This window comes from Ochotona curzoniae, unplaced genomic scaffold (assembly GCF_017591425.1).
Source record: "Ochotona curzoniae isolate NIBS_2020 unplaced genomic scaffold, NIBS_Ocur_1.0 scaffold_2453, whole genome shotgun sequence".
NCBI classification, from domain to species: Eukaryota; Metazoa; Chordata; class Mammalia; order Lagomorpha; family Ochotonidae; genus Ochotona; species Ochotona curzoniae.
In genome coordinates, this window is record NW_024467094.1 from 11049991 (window position 1) to 11071960 (window position 21970).

At 45.3% G+C, this 21970-nt stretch overlaps 1 protein-coding gene across 2 annotated transcripts in view; it reads left to right on the top strand.

Annotated features, from left to right (window-relative positions):
- SMG6 (SMG6 nonsense mediated mRNA decay factor) overlaps window positions 1-21970 on the top strand; it is a 227106-nt gene that overhangs the window by 7468 nt on the left and 197668 nt on the right. The window contains exons 5-8 of one of the 2 annotated variants that reach the window (XM_041001461.1): window positions 4206-4312; window positions 4569-4647; window positions 12528-12638; window positions 13239-13451. In XM_041001461.1, coding sequence (XP_040857395.1) covers window positions 4206-4312; window positions 4569-4647; window positions 12528-12638; window positions 13239-13451 — 510 coding nt within the window. The remainder of the gene's footprint in view (window positions 1-4205; window positions 4313-4568; window positions 4648-12527; window positions 12639-13238; window positions 13452-21970) is intronic. The other variant, XM_041001462.1, reaches the window with a different exon arrangement.

Here is a 21970-nt window from a genome sequence, read left to right on the forward strand (position 1 = left end):
CTGGGCCAGTAAAACACAAGTTGCTAGTGGGTGGGTGTTAAGACATAAGTTGGGATACGGAGAAGGCTGGCCAGAATGGGAAACATTGGTAAGTAGTACAGCATTTTCACATGCCAAGGTTACAAAAACTAATTACTGCAAGTTGGATTGCAACCTCATCAAGAATTTGTTTCAGTTTGAGAAATTTGAAAGCATATAGTGAGAGGGGAGAATTAGTAGAGATAATGGGAGAATAACATAGACCATTCTTTTTTTTTTTTTAAGATTTATTTATTTATTGGAAAGTCAGATATACAGAGAGGAGGAGAGAGAGAGAGGAAGATCTTCCGTCCGATGATTCACTCCCCAAGTGAGCGCAACGGCCGGTGCTGTGCTAATCCAAAGCCAGGATCCAGGAACTTCTTCCGGGTATCCCACATGGGTGCAGGGTCCCAAGGCCTAGGGCCGTCCTTGACTACTTTCCCAGGCCACAAGCAGGGAGCTGGATGGGAAGTGGAGCTGCCAGGATTAAAACTGGCGTCCATATGGGATCCCAGCATGTTCAAGGCGAGGACTTCAGCCACTAGGCCATGCTGCCGGGCCCAAACATAAAGCATTCTTTTAAAAATCTTGGCTGTGAAGGTAAGGAGGAAAAATAACTAGAAGAGAATATAAAGTTGAAAAGTTTTTTTTTTTTTTTTAAGATTTATTTATTATTACTTGAACGGGAGATTTAGAGAGAGAAAGAGAGACAGAAGGAAAGATTTTCCATTTGCTAGTCACACCCCAAATGGCTATATTGGCTGGAGCTGAGCTTATCTGAAGCTGGGAGCAAGGAACTTCTTCCAGGTGTCCCAAATGGATGCAGAGGCCCTAGAACCTTTGCTATTCTCTGCTACTCTCGCAGACCACAAGCAGAGTTGGATGGGAAATGAAGCAGCCAGGACATGAACTGGAACCCATAGGATCTGGCACTTGCAGGTGGAGGATTAACTTGTAGAGCCACCACACTGGCCCAAAGTTTTTGTTTTCTAAAGTGAGAGAGACATGGGGTATATTTAGGGAGAGGTTAGAGTTTTGTTAGAGGGAAATACAGTGTGAAGTAAAGGCTTTTTCTCGTTTTTCTGTTTCTTCTGATTAATTGCGTTGTACCAGCTGTCTTACAAATCAAGGTATATTTATCGATCCTTGTAAATGTGGCCAGTGCTGTTCTAGGCAGAGGCAATCCAGCGCTAACCAAGAAAGCTGTAATCTCGGTTCTTGAAGTCTAGAATTTGTGTGAATACAGCTATTAGATGAGTAAATGAATATGCAGTGAATTTTATAGAGGGGATTGTGGGCGTATGCTGTAATGGGGCACACCTGGTTCCTCAGGGAAACTTGAGGGCAATTGGAGTTAAGCTGGGACGTCAGGCAGGAGCAGGTGTGTGTAGAGACTCAAGAAGAGCAGCACCCTTGAGGGGAGAGGTTGGGAAGGAAGCCTTTTCTGAGCATGAGAGTGAGTGGGAAAGTGCTGCTACCTAGGTGAGCTGGGCTGTGTCCCCCTGGACCTCAGGCTGAGGAGTCGCGGGGACAGAGTTTGAGGTGGTAGAGTCACTGCATGTGGAGGTGTAACTGGTGTCTGTTGCTCTATCAGCTAAGTCTACAGAGTTTCTTGGTGTTCTTGTGGAGAAAGGAGGATGTGTGGGGTAGTCAGGCCCCAGTGGCATCCAGTGAGACGGAACTCTGCTGGGTCATGAGTTGGAGTTATCTGCTAGAAACTCATGTGCAGGTGCTGTTTAGTTGGCTGGTGAGTAAACCTTCCCAGAGGGTCAGTTTCTACTTTCTCTCTCTCAGATGAGCTTTGTGCCTTGGTCGGTGACTTGTTTAATCTCTTTCTGTATTGAGTGCAGTTGAATTGTTGAGCTGTATGTTGTGGAATGGTATATTCCTTAGGGAGATTTTAAAGCATTTATTTATTTATTTATTTTACTTATTTTGGGGAGATCCATCTTCCATCTGCTGGCTCACTCTTTCACACCGACCAGGGCTGGGCCAGGCAGAAGACCCACCTTGTGGGTGGGTGGCAGGGATGCAAGCACAGGAGCCCTCTGAAGTACTGTCTGCAGTGGAGGATTGGAGCTGAGAGTGCAGGTGGAGGGTCAGACCCAGGCAGTTCCAGAGCGGGCTGTAGATGTTGTCGTCGGCACCTTGACTGCTGTGCCAAATGTGTGTCCCTGGGAAATCTTTCTGAATGATTTGTGAATTTGTTTTTCTTGGGGTAAGGACACGGGTTGGGAAAGTTTGCCTCTGGGTGTGTGCCTCCAGGCAGCATCCATTCTGAGAAAATATTTTGGTAGTACTACACAGTCCCTGGACGAGGTGGTGTTCAGTAAAGGATGAAACATGCAGGACTTTCAAAGGTTTACAGAAATGTGTATTACAAAGAAACTCTGCATGGGTTCTTTTTTAAAGTTCATTTTCCTTTTAGTTTTTGAAGTGCACTCTTAATGTTTTCTGCAATGGGAGCATAATTTAGTAATATAATTCAGTGATAGTAACCGAGAAAAGACTAAAATGGTAGCAGGGAAAGAACAGTAAGCAATTTTTATTTATTTGTTAAGATTTATTTTATTTATTTGAGAGGCAGTTATAGAGAGGAAGAGAGGTCTTCTATCCACTGGTTCTTTTTTTAAGATTTATTTATTTTTATTGCAAAGTCAGAGATATAGAGAGGAGGAGAGAGAGGGGAAGATCTTCCGTCCTATGATTCACTCCCCAAGTGAGCGCAACGGCCGGTGCTGTGCCAATCCGAAGCCGGGAACCAGGAACTTCTTCCAGGTCTCCCACATGGGTGCAGGGTCCCAAGGCTTTGGGCCGTCCTCGACTGCTTTCCCAGGCCACAAGCAGGGAGCTGGATGGGAAATGGAGCTGCCAGGATTAGAACCAGTGCCCATATGGGATCCCGGTGCGTTCAAGGCGAGGACTTTAGCTGCTAGGCGCCGCCAGGCCCTTGGTTCATTTTCTAAATGACCACACCAGCTGGAGCTGTGCCAAGCCACATCCACAACTCCAAGGATTCTTCTAGGTCTCTCATGTGGGTGCAGGGACTCAAGAACTTGGGCCATCCTCCACTGCTTTCCCAGGCACAGTAACAGGGAACTGGATCAGAAGTGAACCAGCTGGGTCTTGAAGTAGTGGAAATGTAGAATGCCAATGTCATGAGCAGTAGTTTAACCCACTATGTCTCAATGCCAACCACAAAAATTTTCTAAATATTGCTTATTTGTTTATAAAATGTTTTTACATTTGTTCCATTCAGTGGAATAAAAATGACAGACACCTGTATAAGTGCTGGCATCACAGGTGGTGGCTTTACCTGCTACACTCCAATGGCTCCCCCCTCAGTAAATTTTTGTATCACACTGTTAGCAGATTTTTTGATAGTAACAGTTAAGCTAAACTACATGCTTTTTTTCAAGATTCACTAATTGGGCCTGGTGTGGTAGCCTAGTGACTAAAGTCCTTGCCTTACATGTGCTGGAGTCCCATCTGGGCACTGATTCCAATCCCGGCTGCTCCACTTCCCATCCAGCTCCCAGCCTGTGGCCTGGGAAAGCAGTCGAGGACGGCCCAAAGCTTTGGAACCCTGCACCCATGTGGGAGACCTGGAAGAAGTTCCTGGCTCCTGGCTTCAGATCGGCTCAGCTGTGGCTGTGTGGCTGTTGCAGCTGCTTAGGGAATGAAGCATTGGATGGAAGATCATCATCTCTGTCTCTTCCTTCTCTCAGTAAATCTGCTTTTCCAATAAAAATAATTATTTTTTTTTTTAAAAGAAGACTCATTTATTTAAAAGGCCAAGTGACAGAACAGGAGAGACAGCTCTACCTGTGCTGGTTCACTCCCTGGATCACTGTAGCAGCGGGTCTAGGCCCAGGGATCGCCAGAAGCCCCTAAAACTCCATGCATTTATTCCATGTACTTGGGCCATTTTTATTCACCTACAAGAGTATGCACCTGCAGGGAGTTGGATTGGAACAGAGCAGCTGGTGCTCAGCTGGCCTGCTGATTTGGGATGCTTGTGCTAAGCAGCTGCGGCATCGCAAGGCGCTCCCTGAAACTTGACGCTCTGTTGAAGACCTGAAAACAACTAGTGCTGCTTTGTCATTTTGATTCCATCTTGTCTTTTGGCGTTGAAGCCAGTGTTTCTGTATATTCTCTGATTGTTTGTTTGTTTTTTCCTGAAGGTAAAATATGCCCTGATCAGTGCCCAGCGATGTATGATTTGCCAAGGCGATATCTCCAGGTATCGGGAACAAGCCAACGATACAGCCAACTACGGGAAAGCACGCAGGTACTGTGTCTCCGGCTCCTTGTTTCGCTCTCCTGTGTGACTTGACGCTAGTCTCTTAAGAGCAATGAGCACTTGAGCTGCTTCACGTGTGGCTGTCTTACAGGTGTCCCTGTTGGTCCCCATAGTCATGCCTTACTGCCGTAGGGGTACATCTCACTAACACTCCGGTGTGTGTCTTAAGTGGTAGGGCTTATCAGGATGAATTGGGAAGGAGTTGATATGGAGCTAGCATTTTCTTACTGTTTTTCTATTCTAGTTGGTACCTGAAGGCCCAGCACATTGCTCCCAAGAATGGGCGCCCCTATAACCAGTTGGCTTTGCTGGCAGTGTATACGGTAAGAAATCCTGTGGCTAGAGGAAGTGTTTTGCAGGCAGTGTCTTAACATATGTATGTTGGTAGCATCAGCTCCTAGAGCTCAAGCCCACCTAGTTACAGTTGTCCGAAGAATATGCCCTTCTGCCCAACATTCTCAAACTCCTTTTGTGGCCGTCCTTCTGCAGGTAAGTTGTCAGGGATGCTCGCTGCATCCACCCAACACTCGCGCACACTCGCGCTCCGGTTCCTGAGGGAGTGAGTGCTGTGCTCCGTCCAGGCCCACATCACTTCCTGTTTTTGACCAGAGCTTCTGCTCTGAATCTCATCTTGCTCTCCTTCCCTTCCCTCTCCTGTTGACAAAGGCTCCTCGTGGTGGAAAACAAGGCTCCTTTCCCCTCACTCTCTTGAAGTCCTTGCCAAGCCGTGAGCTGGCAGCTCCTTGCTTTCTTCCACCTCAGACCTTCTTGTTCGTCTTAACTTTCTAAGATATCTCCTTAGCAGGAGCAGAGTAAATGCCAGATTTTTACCTCTTGAGAGCTTATCAGCCTCCTCCACATGTGTCTCTGCCAGGAGAGGTGGGCCTTAGGAGCCGAGGGGGCTCTGTGGGGCAAGGAAGCTGAGTGGAAAAGGAAGAGGTGGAGTCAGAGTTAGTTGAGTATAAGAAGCAGTTAACATGTTCATTAGCATGCAGAAGGTTTTATTTTTTTTTTAAAAAAAGATTTATTTATTTTTATTACAAAGTCAGATGTACAGAGAGGAGAGACCGAGAGGAAGATCTTCCATCCGATGATTCACTCCCCAAGTGACTGCAACAGCTGGAGCTGAGCCAATCTGAAGCCAGGAGCCTCTTCCTGGTCTCCCACTTGGGTTCAGGGTCCCAAGGCTTTGGGCTGTCCTTGACTGTTTTTCTAGGCTACAAGCAGGGAGCTGGATGGGAAGTGGAGCTGCCGGGATTTGAACCGATACCTATATCGGATCCTGGCACTTTCAGGGCGAGGACTTTAGCCACTACGCTGTTGCGCCAGGCCTGAGAAGGTTTTCTTAATACTGTAAAATTCATTGTCCAAATTAATAGTGCCTTAGTTTATATTCTCATCTATTGCACAATACATTCAAAAAAATTTCTAAAAATTATGGACTGAAATGATTGAATAATGTGTTTCTGAAGAAATACTATAAAATACTGCACTTTTAAAAAAATTTATTTTATTTTTGTTGGAAAGGCAGATATACAGAGAACGAGATACAGAGGGAAAGATCTTCCAACCACAAGTGGCTGCAATGGCCAGAGCTGATCCAAAACCAGGAGCCAGGAGCTTCTTCCGTGTTTCCCACATGGGTGCAGTGTCACCAGGCCTTGGGCCATCCTCGAATGCTTTCCCAGGCGACAAGCAGGGAGCTGGATGGGAAGTGGAGCAGCTGGGACACAAATTGGTACCAATATGGCATCCTGGTGCGTGCAAAGCGAGGACTTTAGCCACTAGGCTACTGCACTGGGCCCTGGATTTTCTTTTGTTTTTTTGAAATTTCTGTCTTATTCTTTTTGTGATAGGTACTTGCAATCTTTTTAAAAAGATTTATTTATCTTTATTGGAAAGTCACATTTACAAAGTGAAGAAGAAACAGAGAGAAAGAGCTTCCATCTTCTAGTTTATTCCCCAAGAGCCACAATGGCTGGAACTGAGCTGATCTCCAGCTAGGAGCCAGAAGCTTCTTCCAGGTCTCCCAAGCAGGTGCCGGTCCCAAAGCTTTGGGCTGTCCTCCACTGCTTTCCCAGGCCACAAGCAGGGAGCTGGATGGGAAGTTGAGCTGCCGGGATTAGAACTGGTGCCCACATGGGATCCTGGCAGGTACAGCATGAGTACTTTGGCCACTAGGCTACTGCACCAGGCACAGTATCTGACCACTGCACTTTGCATTTTGTTTCCTCTCCCTTTTTCCGTAACTTTTTCTTTAGCTACTTTTTCCTTTTTTTTTTCCCCCCCTGGTCTCCTTCCTAGCTTCTCCTTGTAATTACTGAACGAAATGTTAGGTCCTTGTTGTCAGAAAGTGTAATTAACCATCACTTCTGTTTAGTTCCAAGACATTTCGGAACTCTGAAAGAAAATGTTGTAGTTAGTACCTGCTTTCTTCCTCCGCCGCCTTAGCAGCCGCTAGTTTGGTTTCTGTCTCTGCTGTTACCAATTCTGGATGTTTAAATACAATCACAAGATATGTGATCCTTTTTGCGTGACCTCTTGCTATTTTGGTAAAGTGTTTGTACTTCTTCCTGCAGTGGCATGTGTCTGTATCAGTGGCTGAAGACACTCCGTTATGTGGGCACACCGCCTATGTTTTGTTAGTGGGCAGTTTAATTGTTTCCCTCTTTTAGCCATTTTGTGAATAGTGCTACTGTGAAATACTAGTATTTTAGTACCATTTTCAGTTCTTTTTAAGCCTTTGTTTAGGAGTGAAACTGCTGGGTTTGACTGAGTAACTGCCAAAGTCTTTCCTGTAGTGGCTGTGCCGTTTTCTGCCTCACTGGCAGTGTACAGGAGTCCTGATTTCTCAACATTCTTGCTAAAATTTGTTCCCTTTCTCCCTCTGCCCACCCTTTCTTTCCATCTTTTTGTCATGTGGTTGGTACCAACCTAGTGGTTGTTAAGTCATATCTCATTGGAAGAGTTTTGATTTTTTTTCCCAGTTGAGATTTTGTTTCCCCTTAATACACTTGATTTTGGGGCTTTGGAGCAACAGTTTGGGCTTATAGAATGATTGAGAATACAGTACGGCTTCCTTTCAGCTGCTACCCTTTTAATAGTAACTGCTTGTTAATAATAATAGTTTTCCTTATTAGTAACATAGTTCGTGGGGGTGCATCCGGTACCCTTGGTGAGCTAGTGTTGATGCAGTGTTCTTAGTGGAAATCCACCTTTTGTGCCTCCTAAAGGTTGGGACGATAACTGTTACAGTGTCAGAGAATACAGAGTAGCTCCTGTTCCACCTCACTTAACTTCCTGGCAACTACTGATCTTTTTATTATCTCCATAGTTGTGCCTTTTCCAGAATGTCACGTAGTTGAAATCATGCGCTGTGTAGCCCTTTCAGACTGACGTCTTCATTTGGAAATAGGCGTGTGAGGGTTTTGTCTGTGTGTGTGTTTATTTTTGTTGCTGAATGATGTTCCATCTAAGGGATGAGCCACAGTCCCTTCACTCACGTATTGAAGGATATCCTGGTTGCTTTAAGTGCTGGTGATGATGAATAAAGCTACTGTAAGTATTGATGTGCAGATTTTTTTTTTTTTTAAAGATTTATTTTTATTATTTTTTCATTGGAAAGGCGGATATACAGAGAGGAGAGACAGAGAGGAAGATCTTCCGTCCGATGATTCACTCCCCAAGTGAGCACAACGGGCCGATACTATGCCGATCCGAAGCCAGGAGCCTCTTCCAGGTCTCCCAAGCGGGTGCAGGGTCCCAAAGCTTTGGGCCGTCCTCGACTGCTTTCCCAGGCCACAGGCAGGGAGCTGGAAGGGAAGCGGGGCTGCCGGGATTAGAACCGGCGCCCATATGGGATCCCGGGCGTGCAAGGCGAGGACCTTTAACCACTTGCGCCACCGCGCCGGGCCCCAATGTGCAGATTTTTATGTAGAAATGTTTTCAACTTGTTGAGGTAAATCCTTCGGAATGAAATTTCTAGCTCAAGTGATGAGAATGGGTCGAAGCGCTCTGAGAGACTGCAGAGCTGTTTCCTCGGTGCCCGTGCCGTGTGCATTCCTGCCAGCGAAGGACAAGAATTCCTGTTTACCCTCGGCTCTGCCAGCACTGGGGGTAGCCAGTGATGTCTTGTCAACACTTGTGATTCTCCTTTGCCGATTTTAAATTTGGTGTTCTTTTCTCATCTTTGCATTTCAGGAGTTCTTTGTATATTTTGGATACAAGTTCAGATATACGAAAAACATGTATCACATGCATGTCTTGCAACCTGTAGTTTATTTTCTCATTAACTAGGATTGTCTTCATAGAGCAGAAGTTTTAATTTTTTCTTGAAGATTTATTCATTTTTATTGGAAAGGAGGATTTACAGAGAGAAGGAGAGACAAAGAGCCTCCATCTGCTGTTTCATTCTCCTGCTGGCTGCAGTGGCCAGGGCTGAACTGATCTGAGGCCAGGAGCCAGGAACTTCTTCCAGGTCTCCCACACGGATACAGGGTCTCATCCTTTCTCCCCTGAATTGCCTTTGCATCTTTGTCCAAGATCAGCTCAGGATGTACGTGTGGATTTATGTCTGGGCTCTCTGTTCTGTTTGATTCATTGTGTTTTTGAGCTCAGCCACACTGTCTTCTTGATTATTGTAGGTGCATAGTGTGTTTTTCACTTGAGTAGTGTCAGTCTTCCAATGTTGGAATACTGTGTTAGCTATTCTGAATCTTTTGCTTTTGCATGTAAACTTAGATACTCTTTGTTGATATGTACAAACTTAATGCAAAGTGGTGACTCACTGTGATTTTGACTTGCATTTCCATAGCAACTAATGGTGTTGGACATCTTTCATGTGCTTCATTGACCATCTGGAGCAGCAGCTTTTCAGGTCCATTGCCCATTGGGAAATAATTTTTTAATTTGAAACCTTTTAATGTTAAACATTTTGGTGACAGTCTTCTGTGTCCATTTATTTTATTTAAAAGACAAATGGAGGGAGTCAGGGACAGCTAGACCTCCTACCCACGGGCTTACTTTCCAAATGCCCTCAGGAGCAAGGCCGAGGCCAGGGGTGTGGGAAGTCAGTCCGGCTCGCCCGTGAGGGGCTCAAGTGCTAATGGGGTCTTCTGCCTTCTTGGGTGATTTACAGGGATCTGAATCAGAGTTAAAGTCGCTGGGACTTGAACTGGCACTCCATTACAAGTGACAGCTCAGCCTGCCCTGTCACAACACTGTCATCTATTTCACAGTGTTTATTGACAGGACTGGGGAGTGGCACCATGGTTCAGGAGGTTGAGCTTCCACTTGCAGTGCCAGCATCCTGTATGGTTTCCTGTTCGAGTCCCGGCTGCTCTACTTCCAATCCAGCTCCCTGCTAATGCACCTGGGAAAGCAACAGAGGATGTTCCAAGGTCTTGAGCTCTTACACCCATCTTGGAGACTTGTAATAAGCTCCTGGCTTCAGAACCAGTCCAGCTCTGGCCATTTCTGCCGCTGGGGAGTGAACCAGCAAATCCAAGATCTCTTTTTCTCTCTCTGTAAATCTGCATTTCCAATAAAAATAAATCTTTAGGACAAGTCTTATAGTTTTAGTTCTTATCTTTTTGGATCCATTTTTGGATGAATTTTATGTATTGTAATTTGAGCTGGGAGATAGAAAGTAAGAGTTCCCCTTCCATGGTTCCCTTTCAACTTGCTCTCGACAGAGCTGAACTGGGCCAAACTCAGAGTCAGGGACTTATCCAGGTGTTTCTTCTGCTTTTGCAGTGGGATCAGTCTCTTTGCTGCTGCCTCCCAGTATGTGCAGGAGCAGGCAGCTGGTGTCAGGAGCCAGGGGCTGGGCACTTTAATATGAAATGCAGCTGTCTTACCTGCTAGGCCAACAGCTGGCCCCTCCTCGCTTTAAAGATTTATTTGAGAGACAGAGTGGAGAACATCTTAGATTAATTTTGTATGTAATGGGAGGTAAGTATTAGGCTCGAATTTTTTTTTAACTTGTGGATGTTTACCTCTTTAAGCACTATTTGTTGAAGAGTCTGTCTAATGATCTGGGCATTTTTCTTGAAATCGATATATAGGGTTACTTCTGAACTCTCAGTTCTTTCTTGTTGATTCAGGTATTTGTCCTTATACTAATCTCAACTTCTAATCTTTGCAAATTTGTAATACAAAAAAATTGGGAAATAGGATTTCATTAGTTTTTTTGTTTTTTCCTTCCAGTGCTGTTTAGGCTATTTGGAGTTCTTTGTTATTTTTGTGTGTATTTTAGTATTGTCTTTTTCATTCTAAAAAAGCAATTATTAGGATTTTGATAAATACTGCATTGAATCTGTGTATCACTTTGCGAAGTGTTGCTGTCTTGTTCTGTGTCCTTTCACCTTGGTTGTCAGGTAACATCGTTTCGTCAGCTTCCCCCTCTCCCTCGGTCATTTACTGGAACTAGGATGCTTATTGAGAACATGCTTATGTGCAGTGTGCTTTTGCTCAGTGGTGTGAATAATAAAGTATGTGGTAGGGTTTCTGTCCTAGAAAAAAGAAAAAAAAAAACTTTGAGAAGACAACAGAGGTGTGTAGCTAATACAGATTAATAACATATAGCTGAATGTTAGATACGCTGTTATTTGTTGAACTTCTAAAAAAATGCTGTGAATGAAATAATAGGTAAAGATAGAAGTTACATCTCAATTTCACAAGCTTAAAAATTGAAAAAATACAGAATCCATAGAATACAGTCTTGAGTGGTATAGGAAGAGTTAATATAATTGAGATAAGATTGAAAGTAGGAGCTACGTAAGTAACTGTAATGGTATACTACATAGTCTGTTAAACTATGTGTGTTATGTAAATTTACTGTTTCCAGGATCTGTGTGTGTATATATATCTGAATTTCACAATTAAGGAAACTGTTTCTAAGCTAACTTGCTTTGTTTTGATGCTTGAGGGAGAGAGAACCCGGTACTGAAGGTGCATTTTGAGACAGAGAAAATAGAATATGAAGAATATGAGGTAGGAGAGACAGAAAAGCTTTTGTGTATCCTTTCCCTCTTGGTTTCAGTATTTTTTTTTTAATTTATTTATTTTAATTGAAAAGTTAGATTTACTGAGAGAAAGAGACAGAAAGATCTTCCATCTGCTTATTCACTCCCCAAGTGGCCGCAAAGTCTGGAGCTGAGCCGATCCAAAGCCAGGAGCCAGGAGTTTCCTCTGGGTCTCCCACAGGGATGCAGGGTCCCTAGGCCTTGGGCCTCCTCCACAGCCCTCCCAGTCCACAAGCAGGGAGCTGGGAAGGAAGTGTAGCAGTGGGACACAAACTGGTGCCCATATGGGATCACGGCATGTGCAAGGTGAGGACTAGAGCCACTAGGCTGTTGCACAGGGCCAAGTTTCAGTATTTTTGCTTACTTTCTGATCTTTTATTTTTTCTTCCCTTAATTATTTGTAAAATGAATTGGAAAGGCTTGTTTTATTGAATTCACTGAATAATTTCCAAATTCAACTCAGATATTAATAAAAATTATAACAGCAACAGAATACAACTTATTGTGAAGCAGCTGATGAGAATCCAGCAGAGATAAGCCTGAGGACACTGCTGCTTGGGTATTATTATTCTCGTTGTCAAAGTGAAGATGATTACCTAACTTGTCCAAAGTCACACTCAGATCCTGAGTCAGCCAGTGCTTGGACAGGTTCATTTGATCCCAATTTCATATTTAAACTGTAGCATACCAATTCTCTTGGAAAGACAGGCAATATAAGGGGAATTGAATGTTTTTTTCTCTCCCTAGTGAGTACTCTCACCTTTGCCTAATGACAACCGTGTTCTGAGAAATGCATCATTAGGCAGTTTCACGGTTACACAGATGCAGTAGTGTATCCCTGTGTAAACTGAAATGGCTAGGGCTTCTCTAGGGGGTATAATCTCACAGGATAGCCATTCTAGATGCATTCTGTTGTTGATCAGCTTGTCATGTGGCCTATAGCTGTGCCTGGTTCTTGGAGCCTCTCTGCAGTAAGGTAAAGTGTGGTGCAAGGAGAGACCCCCTGATCAAATTCCCATAGGTTCTCCCGTGCACAGCATTCTGATGTTCTTCCTGGAATTGCTCACAGCTCAGGGGCACAGGCTGGGAGAGGTGATTAGGGTTTCCTAGATCCGCAGGCCCCTGCAGGAGTGCGAAGGTGTGCTGGGTGACTGAATGTCTCTGGTTTCTTTCCACAGAGGAGGAAGCTTGATGCCGTTTATTACTATATGCGCAGCTTAGCTGCCAGCAACCCTATCCTGACTGCCAAGGAGAGTCTCATGAGCTTGTTTGAAGAGACCAAGCGGAAGGTGAGTTGAGGGGCACTGACTGCCGCTGTCCGCTGTGGTCCCATTGGGCTGGGCTGCTGCATAGGCGGTCAGGCCGATCTTAGAGCTTGCAGGGGCTGCCAGTGAAAGGATAAGTAACTTTGAAACAAAGCAGATGTCACTCTGCTACTTTGGAACCAAGATGGAATTGTTACTTTTTTTTTAAGATTTATTTATTTTTTTATTACCAAGTCAGATATACAGAGAGGAGGAGAGAGAGAGAGGAAGATCTTCCGTCCATTGATTCACTCCCCAAGTGAGTGCAACGCCGATGCTATGCTGATCTGAAGCCAGGATCCAGGAACTTCTTCCGGGTATCCCACACAGGTGCAGGGTCCCAAAGCTTTGGGCCATCCTCCACTGCTTTCCCAGGCCTCAAGCCTGGAGCTAGATGGGAAGTGGAGCTGCCGGGATTAGAACCGGCGCCCATATGGGATCCTGGCGCTTTCAAGGCGAGGACTTTAGCTGCTAGGCCATGCCACTGGGCCCTGGAATTGTTACTTTTTATAGACCTTAGGTTGCAACCATAGGAGATGGTTAGCTGAATTCTAAGGGAGGCTGTTTGTGCATGTGTGCGTACAGGCAGAGCAGACGGAAAAGAAGCAGCATGAGGAACTTGAGCTGAGCTCTGAGCAGTGGCGGAAAGGAAAGAAGTCCACCTTCCGACACATTGGAGATGACACTACGCGCTTGGAGATCTGGATCCATCCATCTCATTCCCGGCCCTCCCAGGGCACGGAGTCTGGAAAAGAGTCGGAGCAGGAGAACGGCCTTGGCAACCTGAGCCCCAGTGAGGTAAGTTCCTGAGATTTGGCTGTGGGTAAGCCTGGGTGCCCCAGTCGTGCACTGAGTGGCTCTGGGTGTGCCCTCCCCACTCTGGGCAGGGAAGACCATTGGGGCATCCCTGACACCTGCTGCTGTGTTACCCATACCAGCCATATCCTTACTGTGCACTTCCCTATCTCACCACTGTGTGGCACTATAGAATTTTGTAAAAGTAGGGATCAGATTTTTTTTTTTTCTCTGTTGGTTGTCTCCGGTATGACACCTTAGTATATTCTCTCTAGGATTTTATGTATTTTTTTCCTCTTGGTGGAAACATGCTGGGGTGGTTAGTCTGGTTTGTGATAGCCTTTTATGCAATATCCTTTATGATTCTTGGACTGGGACTGTTTCCTTGAAGCCAGGAAAGATGACAGTGATAGGCTTACCTAGAAAGTTTCCTCTTGATTCACTTAAATAGTTCTTTAGTTACGTTGTGCCAGGCACGAAAGATACCAGAGAAGATCTGACCTTGTTCTCAAGGAGAACATTCTAGTAGCAGATGTAAGAATGAATGAGTTGTTAGAATGCAGTAGAATGAATTTTGTTTGAGGTTCACATCCAGTATTGTAGCTGTGAGACCAAAGCACTGTTGATCATAAGCTTTTGAAATGTTAAAAAAAAAAATGAGTTGGGGTTGACTAGAGGAGAAGGGGAGGGAGACGGGAAAGCATATCCCGGGCAAAAGGAATGGCAGGTGCAGAAGCCCGGGCCGGGGAGGGAGCCTCGTCCTTAGGCAAGTGCAGAAGCTCGTACTTGATGGCTTGAAAGTAAAATTCTTAGTGAAGTGGGTGATAGGGTAAGCTGGGGCCGGATGTTGAGGAATCAGCCGATGAATAATCTTACCTTTATCCTGAAGATAGTCGGATGCCATGGAATAATTAGGGCAAGAACATAGCTGATCTTCGTCTTAGAGAAATACTGACGTGGCTGCTTTGTGGAAAGTGTAGAGAAGATTGAGATTAGAACAGCCGAGATCAGTGCCGTTGTTACACAGGGGAGTTGTGTAAAGGATTTGGGCTGAAGGTGGAGGGTGAGAACCGGCCCAAGGTGTACTGTTAGTCCAGCTCGCCATGGGGCGGAGGACGTGAGAGCTCGGGGAGAAGCAGGGTCAGCAGTGTCAGCTGGGTTCCTCGTTTGGAAACTGGGAAGGTAATGTTGTATTCTTTCAGGTAGGGAATAAAAGCACAGACGGTCTTTGGAGAAAGGTGACCAGTTTGTATTTGTACATGCTGAATTTGTTACTTCGGTAGGAGACTGAAGTGGGAGTGTTCAGAAACTGAGGAAAGTGGTCTAGGCCAGAGAGAATATTTTTTTTTTTTAAAGATTTGTTTATTTTATTTGAAAGGTAGAGCTAGAGACAGAGATGGAGAGAGACAGAGAGAAATTGATCTTCTATCTACTGGTCCACTCCCCAAATGTCCGCAAAGGCCAAAGGGGTGGTCAGGCTGAAGCCAGGATGAAGGAGCTTCTTCCCGGTGTCCCATGTGAGTGTCCAGGACCCAGGTGTTTGAGTCATCTCCTGCTGCTTTCCCAGGTACATTAGCACGGAGCTGGGCCAGAAACGGAGCAGCTGGGCCTCCGGTCAATGCCCATAGGGAGTGCTGGCAGTGTAGGCAGCCACTTAACCTATCAGTGCTGCCACACTGGCCCTGAGATGAAGTTTTTTTTCCCCCTTTAAAATTCTTTGTTTTCCATGGTGCAGTTCCTTAGACTTAGAGATTTCCCTCTCCCAGAGATGAAGATTTTTTAAAAGATTTATTTATTTTTATTGAAAAGTCAGATATACAGAGAGGAGGAGAGACAGAGAGGAAGATCTTCCATCTGTTTATTCACTCTCCAAGCAGCTGCATCAGCCATTGCTGAGCCAATCTGAAGCCATGAGTTTGGAGCCTCTTCCCGGTCTCCCACATGGGTGCAGGGTCCCAAGGTTTTAGGCCGTCCTCCACTGCTTTCCCAGGCCACAAGCAGGGAGCTGAATGGGACATGGCACTGCTGGGATTAGAATCTGTACCCATATGGGATCCTGGCATGTGTTGAAGGCGAGAACTTTAACTTCTAGGCTACTGTGGCGGACCCCCAGATTTTCAAAATTAGCATTACAGCAGAATTTCTGCGTGAATATCCTTTTCTAGTATGTTTCTGTTATGGCTGTATGATATTCCTATGAAGGTATGTATCATTTATTTAACTTACGTAATTTAAATAGTTTTGTGTATTGCTTATTTATTGTAGTTGTCCTTTTTGGGTGATTAGCGTAAGTATGAATTGCTCCTTTGACAACTAGGGAATTTCTAACACAAAGTAACAAAATTCAGATTCATAAACAAATAGTTCTGCTCTGGGTGGTTGTTAGTAATGGTAGTAACCGCTGGTGTGCTGTTTGGTGTGGGCTCTGGCCCGCTCCCCGTCTCTGTGAATGGCTGCAGGAGGTTAGCTTGTGGCTTGCTGGTTTGCAGCCTTGCGATGTGGTTTAGGTTGAACATCCAGCCTGAGGAGGGACTGCCAACCTCAACTGCAAGTGGTGTCCTATTGAGAGCCACAGTTGAACTCTTCTGCAGGCAGGCCGCTCAGCCAGTGCTGCTGGGGCTCCAGGCCTTCTTTATGAAGTCCACGTGCTTTCTGCCATACTGTTTTCCCTTTGGAAATCAGAGCAGAGGAGTCCTGCTTGGCCAGTGAGTTATTTTTGGTGATCAGTGAATTTATTAAGGACATTAGGTAGTAACATCAGGAATCATTTTCACAGTGAAAGGCCAGGCGTCTGCGATGGAGATAGTGAGTTTTGTTTGGTTTTATTTGATCTGGCAGGGCCCCAAAATTGGGCCACCTTCTGCTGCCCCTCAGGTACATTAGAAAGCTGTATTGGCAGTGGAGCAGTGGGACTTGAACCAACACTTTAATGTACACTGCACTACTGTGTCACAACGCTGGCCTCACCAGTGAACCTCTAGAAAGATGGGTGATAGGATGGGTTTCCTGTTAGCCTGGTTTTCCAGTGCTTAGTCTAGTGGGAGAAACAGCTGTACCTACAGCATGTTCAGTAGACAGTTGATTCTTATTATTTGTGGTGTTAATGTTCTATAAAGTTGCCACAAACACTGGATATCGGACATTGCTCCTAAGAGACCCACAGTTCCTTCAACCTCTAGTCCTATTTTTAGTCACTTGATCTGTATATGACCTTAATTTGTATGTTTTTCTGTTTCAGCAGAAGCCACATGTTAAATCACTATATTTAACATGCATTGTTGATGAGCTCCTAGCCTACAGGCTCAGACCTGAAAGAACTTATCTAATGTATGTATTTTCTCTGAAAGGCATAGCAAAGATCGCTTGGACTTAGGAACACTGGACAGCATCTGAACCCTGAGCTTGGAGGCTGTTAGTGTGCAGTGAAGTCCCCGATCACTAATAACAGAAATGTGGGGATAGATAGACCATGAAAGGACATTCATTCAACAAGGCAAACTTGCTGTATTAGACTGCAGTTAGGAAAATGCACATTAAATGACCAAGTTTTTTTTTGCTGCTTTCCGTGTCTCAGAGTGACTGGCAAAGCACCATGATGATTGACTCAGGGGTTACATGTATTTTTTTTTTTTTTTTTAAATTGGAAAGACAGATATACGAGGAGAGAAGGAGAGGCAGAGAGGAAGATCATCTGTCCAGTGGTTCACTCCCCAAATGGTCGCAACAGCTGGAGCTGAGCCGATCTGAAGCCTGGAGCCAGGAGCTTCTTCCAGGTCTCCCATGCGGGTGCAGGGTCCCAAAGCTTTGGGCCATCCTTGACTGCTTTCCCAGGCCACAGGCAGGGAGCTGGATGGAAAACAGGGCTGCCAGGATTAGAACTGGCGCCCATATGGGATCCTGGTACGTTCAAGGCGAGGACTTTAACTGCTACGCTAATGTGCTGAGCCCACATGTAGGTTTTAAAGAGTAAGAGAATTCATTTATAATAACTGTGGTGAGGTCTGTGAGGGAGGAGGTAAGTACCGGGTACTGTGCAGGCACCAGGAAGAAGCGATGGGCCAGGCCTGGCTGAGGTGTGAGGAAGGCCTGGACAGAGTGCAGTGTTGCAAGTGAAAGGAGCAGCATGAGAGAAATTGTGAAACAGCAGAGGTTTGCAAGAATCTAACTTTGTAGTAATATGGGGGATAAAGTGAGAAAGTTGGGTGGTGGAGTGAACGCTGAACCTCTCACTGGAGTCGCATTCTCAATTGGTGTGTGATGTGTGTGGAAGGTAGTCAGTGGGCTAGTCTCCTATAATGTCTTTTTCCTGTATTACAGGAATACCTGTGTTTCTGAAATTTCTTAGTTTTCTTGTGTGTGTATGATTAACTTGATAGGAAATGGGCTAGTAATATGGCACTGCAGGTTAATCTGCAACCTTCAGTGCTAGCATCCCACATAGGCACTAGTTTGAGTCCTGACTTGTGCATGTACTCCGATTTTCTGCTAATGCACCTGGGAAAGTGGCAGAAGACGGTATAAGTCCTTGGGTCCCTGCCACCCATGTGGAAGACCCAGAAGAAGCACCTGGCTCCTGGCTTTGGATTGGCTCAGCTCTAGCCATTGTGACCATTTGGAGGGAGAATCAGCAAATGAAAGATATTTCTGTGTGTCTCTCTTTCTCTGTAAATCTACATTTTCAATAAAAATACATTTATTTTTTAAAGAAATACTCTGATTTTAAGATTAATAGTTACCTGTATATTTTAAAATTTTTATTTATTTTTATTGCAAAGTCAGACAGAAAGGAAGATCTTCCGTCCAGTGATTCACTCCTCAAGTGCCCTCAATGGCCAGTGCTGTGCCAATCCAAAGCCAGGAGCCAGGAACTTCCTCCAGGTCTCCCACACGTGGGCGCTGGGCCCCAAGGCTTTAGGCTGTCCTCAACTGCTTTCCCAGGCCTCAAGCCAGGAGCTGGATGGGAAGTGGAGCTGCCGGGATTAGAACTGGTGCCCAGATGGGATCCTGGTGTGTACAAGGCGAAGACTTTAGCCGCTAGGCCATGCCGCCGGGCCCAGTTACCTGTATTTTTGTTTGAATGATAGTTACAAAGGAAGGGACAGACAGGCAGACAGATCTTCTGTCTGTTGGTTCACTGACCAAATTACTGTAATGGCTGTGCGTGGCCCAGGTGGAGGCCGGGAGCCTCATCTGGGTTTCTCATGTGAGTGCAGAGATTTAAGAGCTTGGGTCATTATCTGCTGTTTTTTCCTGTTCATTTTCAGAGAATTGGATTGGAAATGGAGCACCTAGGCTTAAGCTGTGGCCCAAATGGGATGCCAGCATTGTAGGCAGTGACTTAACCCTTCTGCCATAATGCTGGCCCCCTACTTTTTATTATTATTTTCATTAGAATAGCACAATTTAGGGCCGGTGCTGTGATGTAACAGGTTAAGCCGCTGCTTGCAGCATGAACATCCCATACTGCTGCATCCTTTGGCTTCATGTCCAGCTCCCTGCTTGTGGCCTGCAAAGCAGCGAAGGATGGTCCAGATCCTTGGAACCTGCACTCATGTTGAAGACCCGAAAATAACTTCTAGCTTTGGATCAGCTCAGTTCTTCCTCTTGAAGCCATCTTGGGAGTGTACTAGCTGGTGGAAGATCTATGTCTCTCTAGCTCGGCCTTTAAAATAAATAATATATATATATATTTTTAAAGAAAAGCAAATGGGAATGATTTCTGAAGACCCTCTTCTATATGTAAAGAGAGACTTCTTAAAACACATGAGTAAGGAGCAAGTGCAAGAATGTTTCCTTGTCTGGGGTATCTGTTATAGCTTTGAAAGCCCGAGTATGAAGTTGGGTCCATATCACAGGGAAGTGTCTCACACTATTGAAAAATTGGGGCCAGTGGTGTTAATTTGAGGCCACCCGGGCAAAGAAAATTGGTGACCTTTTTAAAAAACTGTATTGTGGTTGGAGAAATCTTAGGCTATAATTCTATGTTTTGTTGCTGGGAGTAGAGATTAAAAGAGGCCTCATGGGGCCTGGCGCAGCAGCCTAGTGGCTAAAGTCCTCGCCTTGCAGTGGGATCCCATATGGTCACTGGCTTATATCCTTATATCTTTCCCTTCCAGCTCCCTGGCTGTGGCCTAGCAAAGCAGTAGAGGAAATCCAAAAACCTTAGGACTCTGTACCCATGTGGGAGACCCGGAAGAGGCTCTTGGCTAACGGCTTCAGGCTTCAGACCAGCCTAGTTCCAGCTGTTGTGGCTACTTGTGAAGTGAACCAGAGGATGGAAGATTTTTCTCGTCTTCTCTATAGATCTGCCTTTGCAATATAAATGAATGAATGAATGAGTATATAAATATGTATTTTTCTTGAAAAGGCAGATTAAAAGGGGAAAGGAGAGCTAGGGAAAGATCCTCCATCCCGATTCACTGCCCAAATGGCCGCAACAGCCAGAGCTGAGCCGGTCCGAGCTTCTTCCAGATCTCCCATGTGGATGCAGGGTTCCAAGGCTTTGAGTCATCCTGTACTGCTTTGACAGGCAAAAGGCAGGAAGCTGGATGGGAAGTGGAGCAATGGGATATGAACCAGTTTCCACATAGGATCCTGGTGCATGCAGGGCAAGGAGTTAGCAGTTGCCATTATGCCAGGCCCTGATTCAAGGTCTTTTCAAATAAGTCATGGTTTTGGTTTTTCAGTTAGGAGTAGCATATTATACACTGTTTGCCTCATTTCCCTCTTATTGCCATTGGACTTGGGATGTCCCTTTATGAGTGGTTGCTTTCCATGGCCTGCTAGAGGCTGGCAGTTTGAAATCTCATTACTTTTGTCTGAGGTAGGATAGTACAGAGAGCAGCGGCTGGGATGTTCGTATGTCCTGAGTTCAGGTGCTCATTTTATGAAATATCTGTGTGTTCCTTAACCTGACTGAACCTCAGTTGCTTTGTCTGTAAAATGGTGATGATAAGAACTTTGTGTCCCTCGACTTGGGAGTCATCGTTTCTGCCTGAGATTTTCTGTGCTGCCCCTGTCTGAATCTCTTGTGTATTACTTTACGGCTGTGTTGTAAGTTAAGAGCAGTAACCTTTTCTTCTTTTCTTTCTAAGTTTTATTTATTTTTATTGGAACAAAAAATTTACAGAGAAGCAGAGATAGAATGAAATATCTTCTGTCTGCTGGTTCACTCCCCAAGTGACCGCAGCAACTGAAGCTGAGCTGATCCAGAGTCAGGAGCCAGGAGCTTCTTCCGGGTCTCCCACATGGGTGCAGGGTCCCAAAGACTTGGCCGTCCTCTACTGCTTTCCCAGGCCACAGGCAGGGCGGTGGATGGGAAGTGGAGCAGCTGCGACACAAACCAGTACCCATATGGAATCCTGGCACATGCAAGGCAAGGACCTTAGCTGCTGCTTCTCTACCGCACCAGACCCTCTTCCTTCTGTTGTAGCTCTACAGGTTGGATAGCCTCTGAGCATGTGTAACTCCCCCCGCCCCCTCCCGCATGTAGCAGTAGTACAGGAAACAGATTGGCCAGTGAAAGAGCATAGCTTCGCTGTGGACAGTTCAGGCTGGCTGGCCTGTGGGAAAGACCTTCCACTTGTTCAGCTTGGTGTGGAGTGTTTAATGAAGAATGTTAAAAAAAAATGCATTATGCAGGTGGCATTTTTTTCTGACCCATCACTTGTCTAGCTTTTCAGTGCCCCTCGCATCGCATGAAAGGTGAGCTGCGGCTGCTGCCACCACGGGCCTGAAGAAGGCTGCTGTGTGTGAGTGGCGCACATGTTAGGCCCCCAGACTCCCCCAGCACAGCCATAGACTAACAAAGACATTTAGAAGATCCACTTCTTTAGGCAAAATCACTCCTCTTGTACTGGAGTGAGTTTCAGTTGCTGGAGTTGTATTGGGAACCATTAGGCTTACCAGTGTCAGAGCTGGTACCGGTGGAAAGATTAGGGAAAACTTGTGGTGACTTTGTCTCAGTAGCATAAGCACTGGAGTCATCTACATGTCAGAAAACAGTTAAGGCTGTGCCATGTTTTCTCTGTGATAACCCAATTGTCTCATATCTTCATAATCATATAATCATGACAGGTAGAGCTTATTTTTTTTTGATCTCCAGGATCTAAAGATTTCATACTTGTAAGGTAGGCACCTCATAGTTTTCTTGTTTTGAGTTGACCTCATGTCACCTCTTACTTCTTCACTCTTGTAGTTTGTAGTGTGAATTTCCCGTTTTACTCCATTTTACTCTAGATGAGAACTTGAACATGTCCTGTGGACTGAGGTTTGTGATCATGTGATAATAGGAATCCGTAAAAGCCTGCTCCTATGGCAGGAATGTCCAAACCGGTCCTCTTTTGCTTAGGCCAAGAAACCCAGGTTAGTGAGATTACTCTCAAAGAAGGTCACAGCCAGAACTGGGTTTTCCAGACAGTAGTAATAGGAAGTGTGCTGAGGGGAGCAGTCCCTAAAAGCCAAGGGGCCGCTGAGGCCATAGAGGTGCTTGCTTGACTCACTGCTGGACCTTAGAGCTGCCG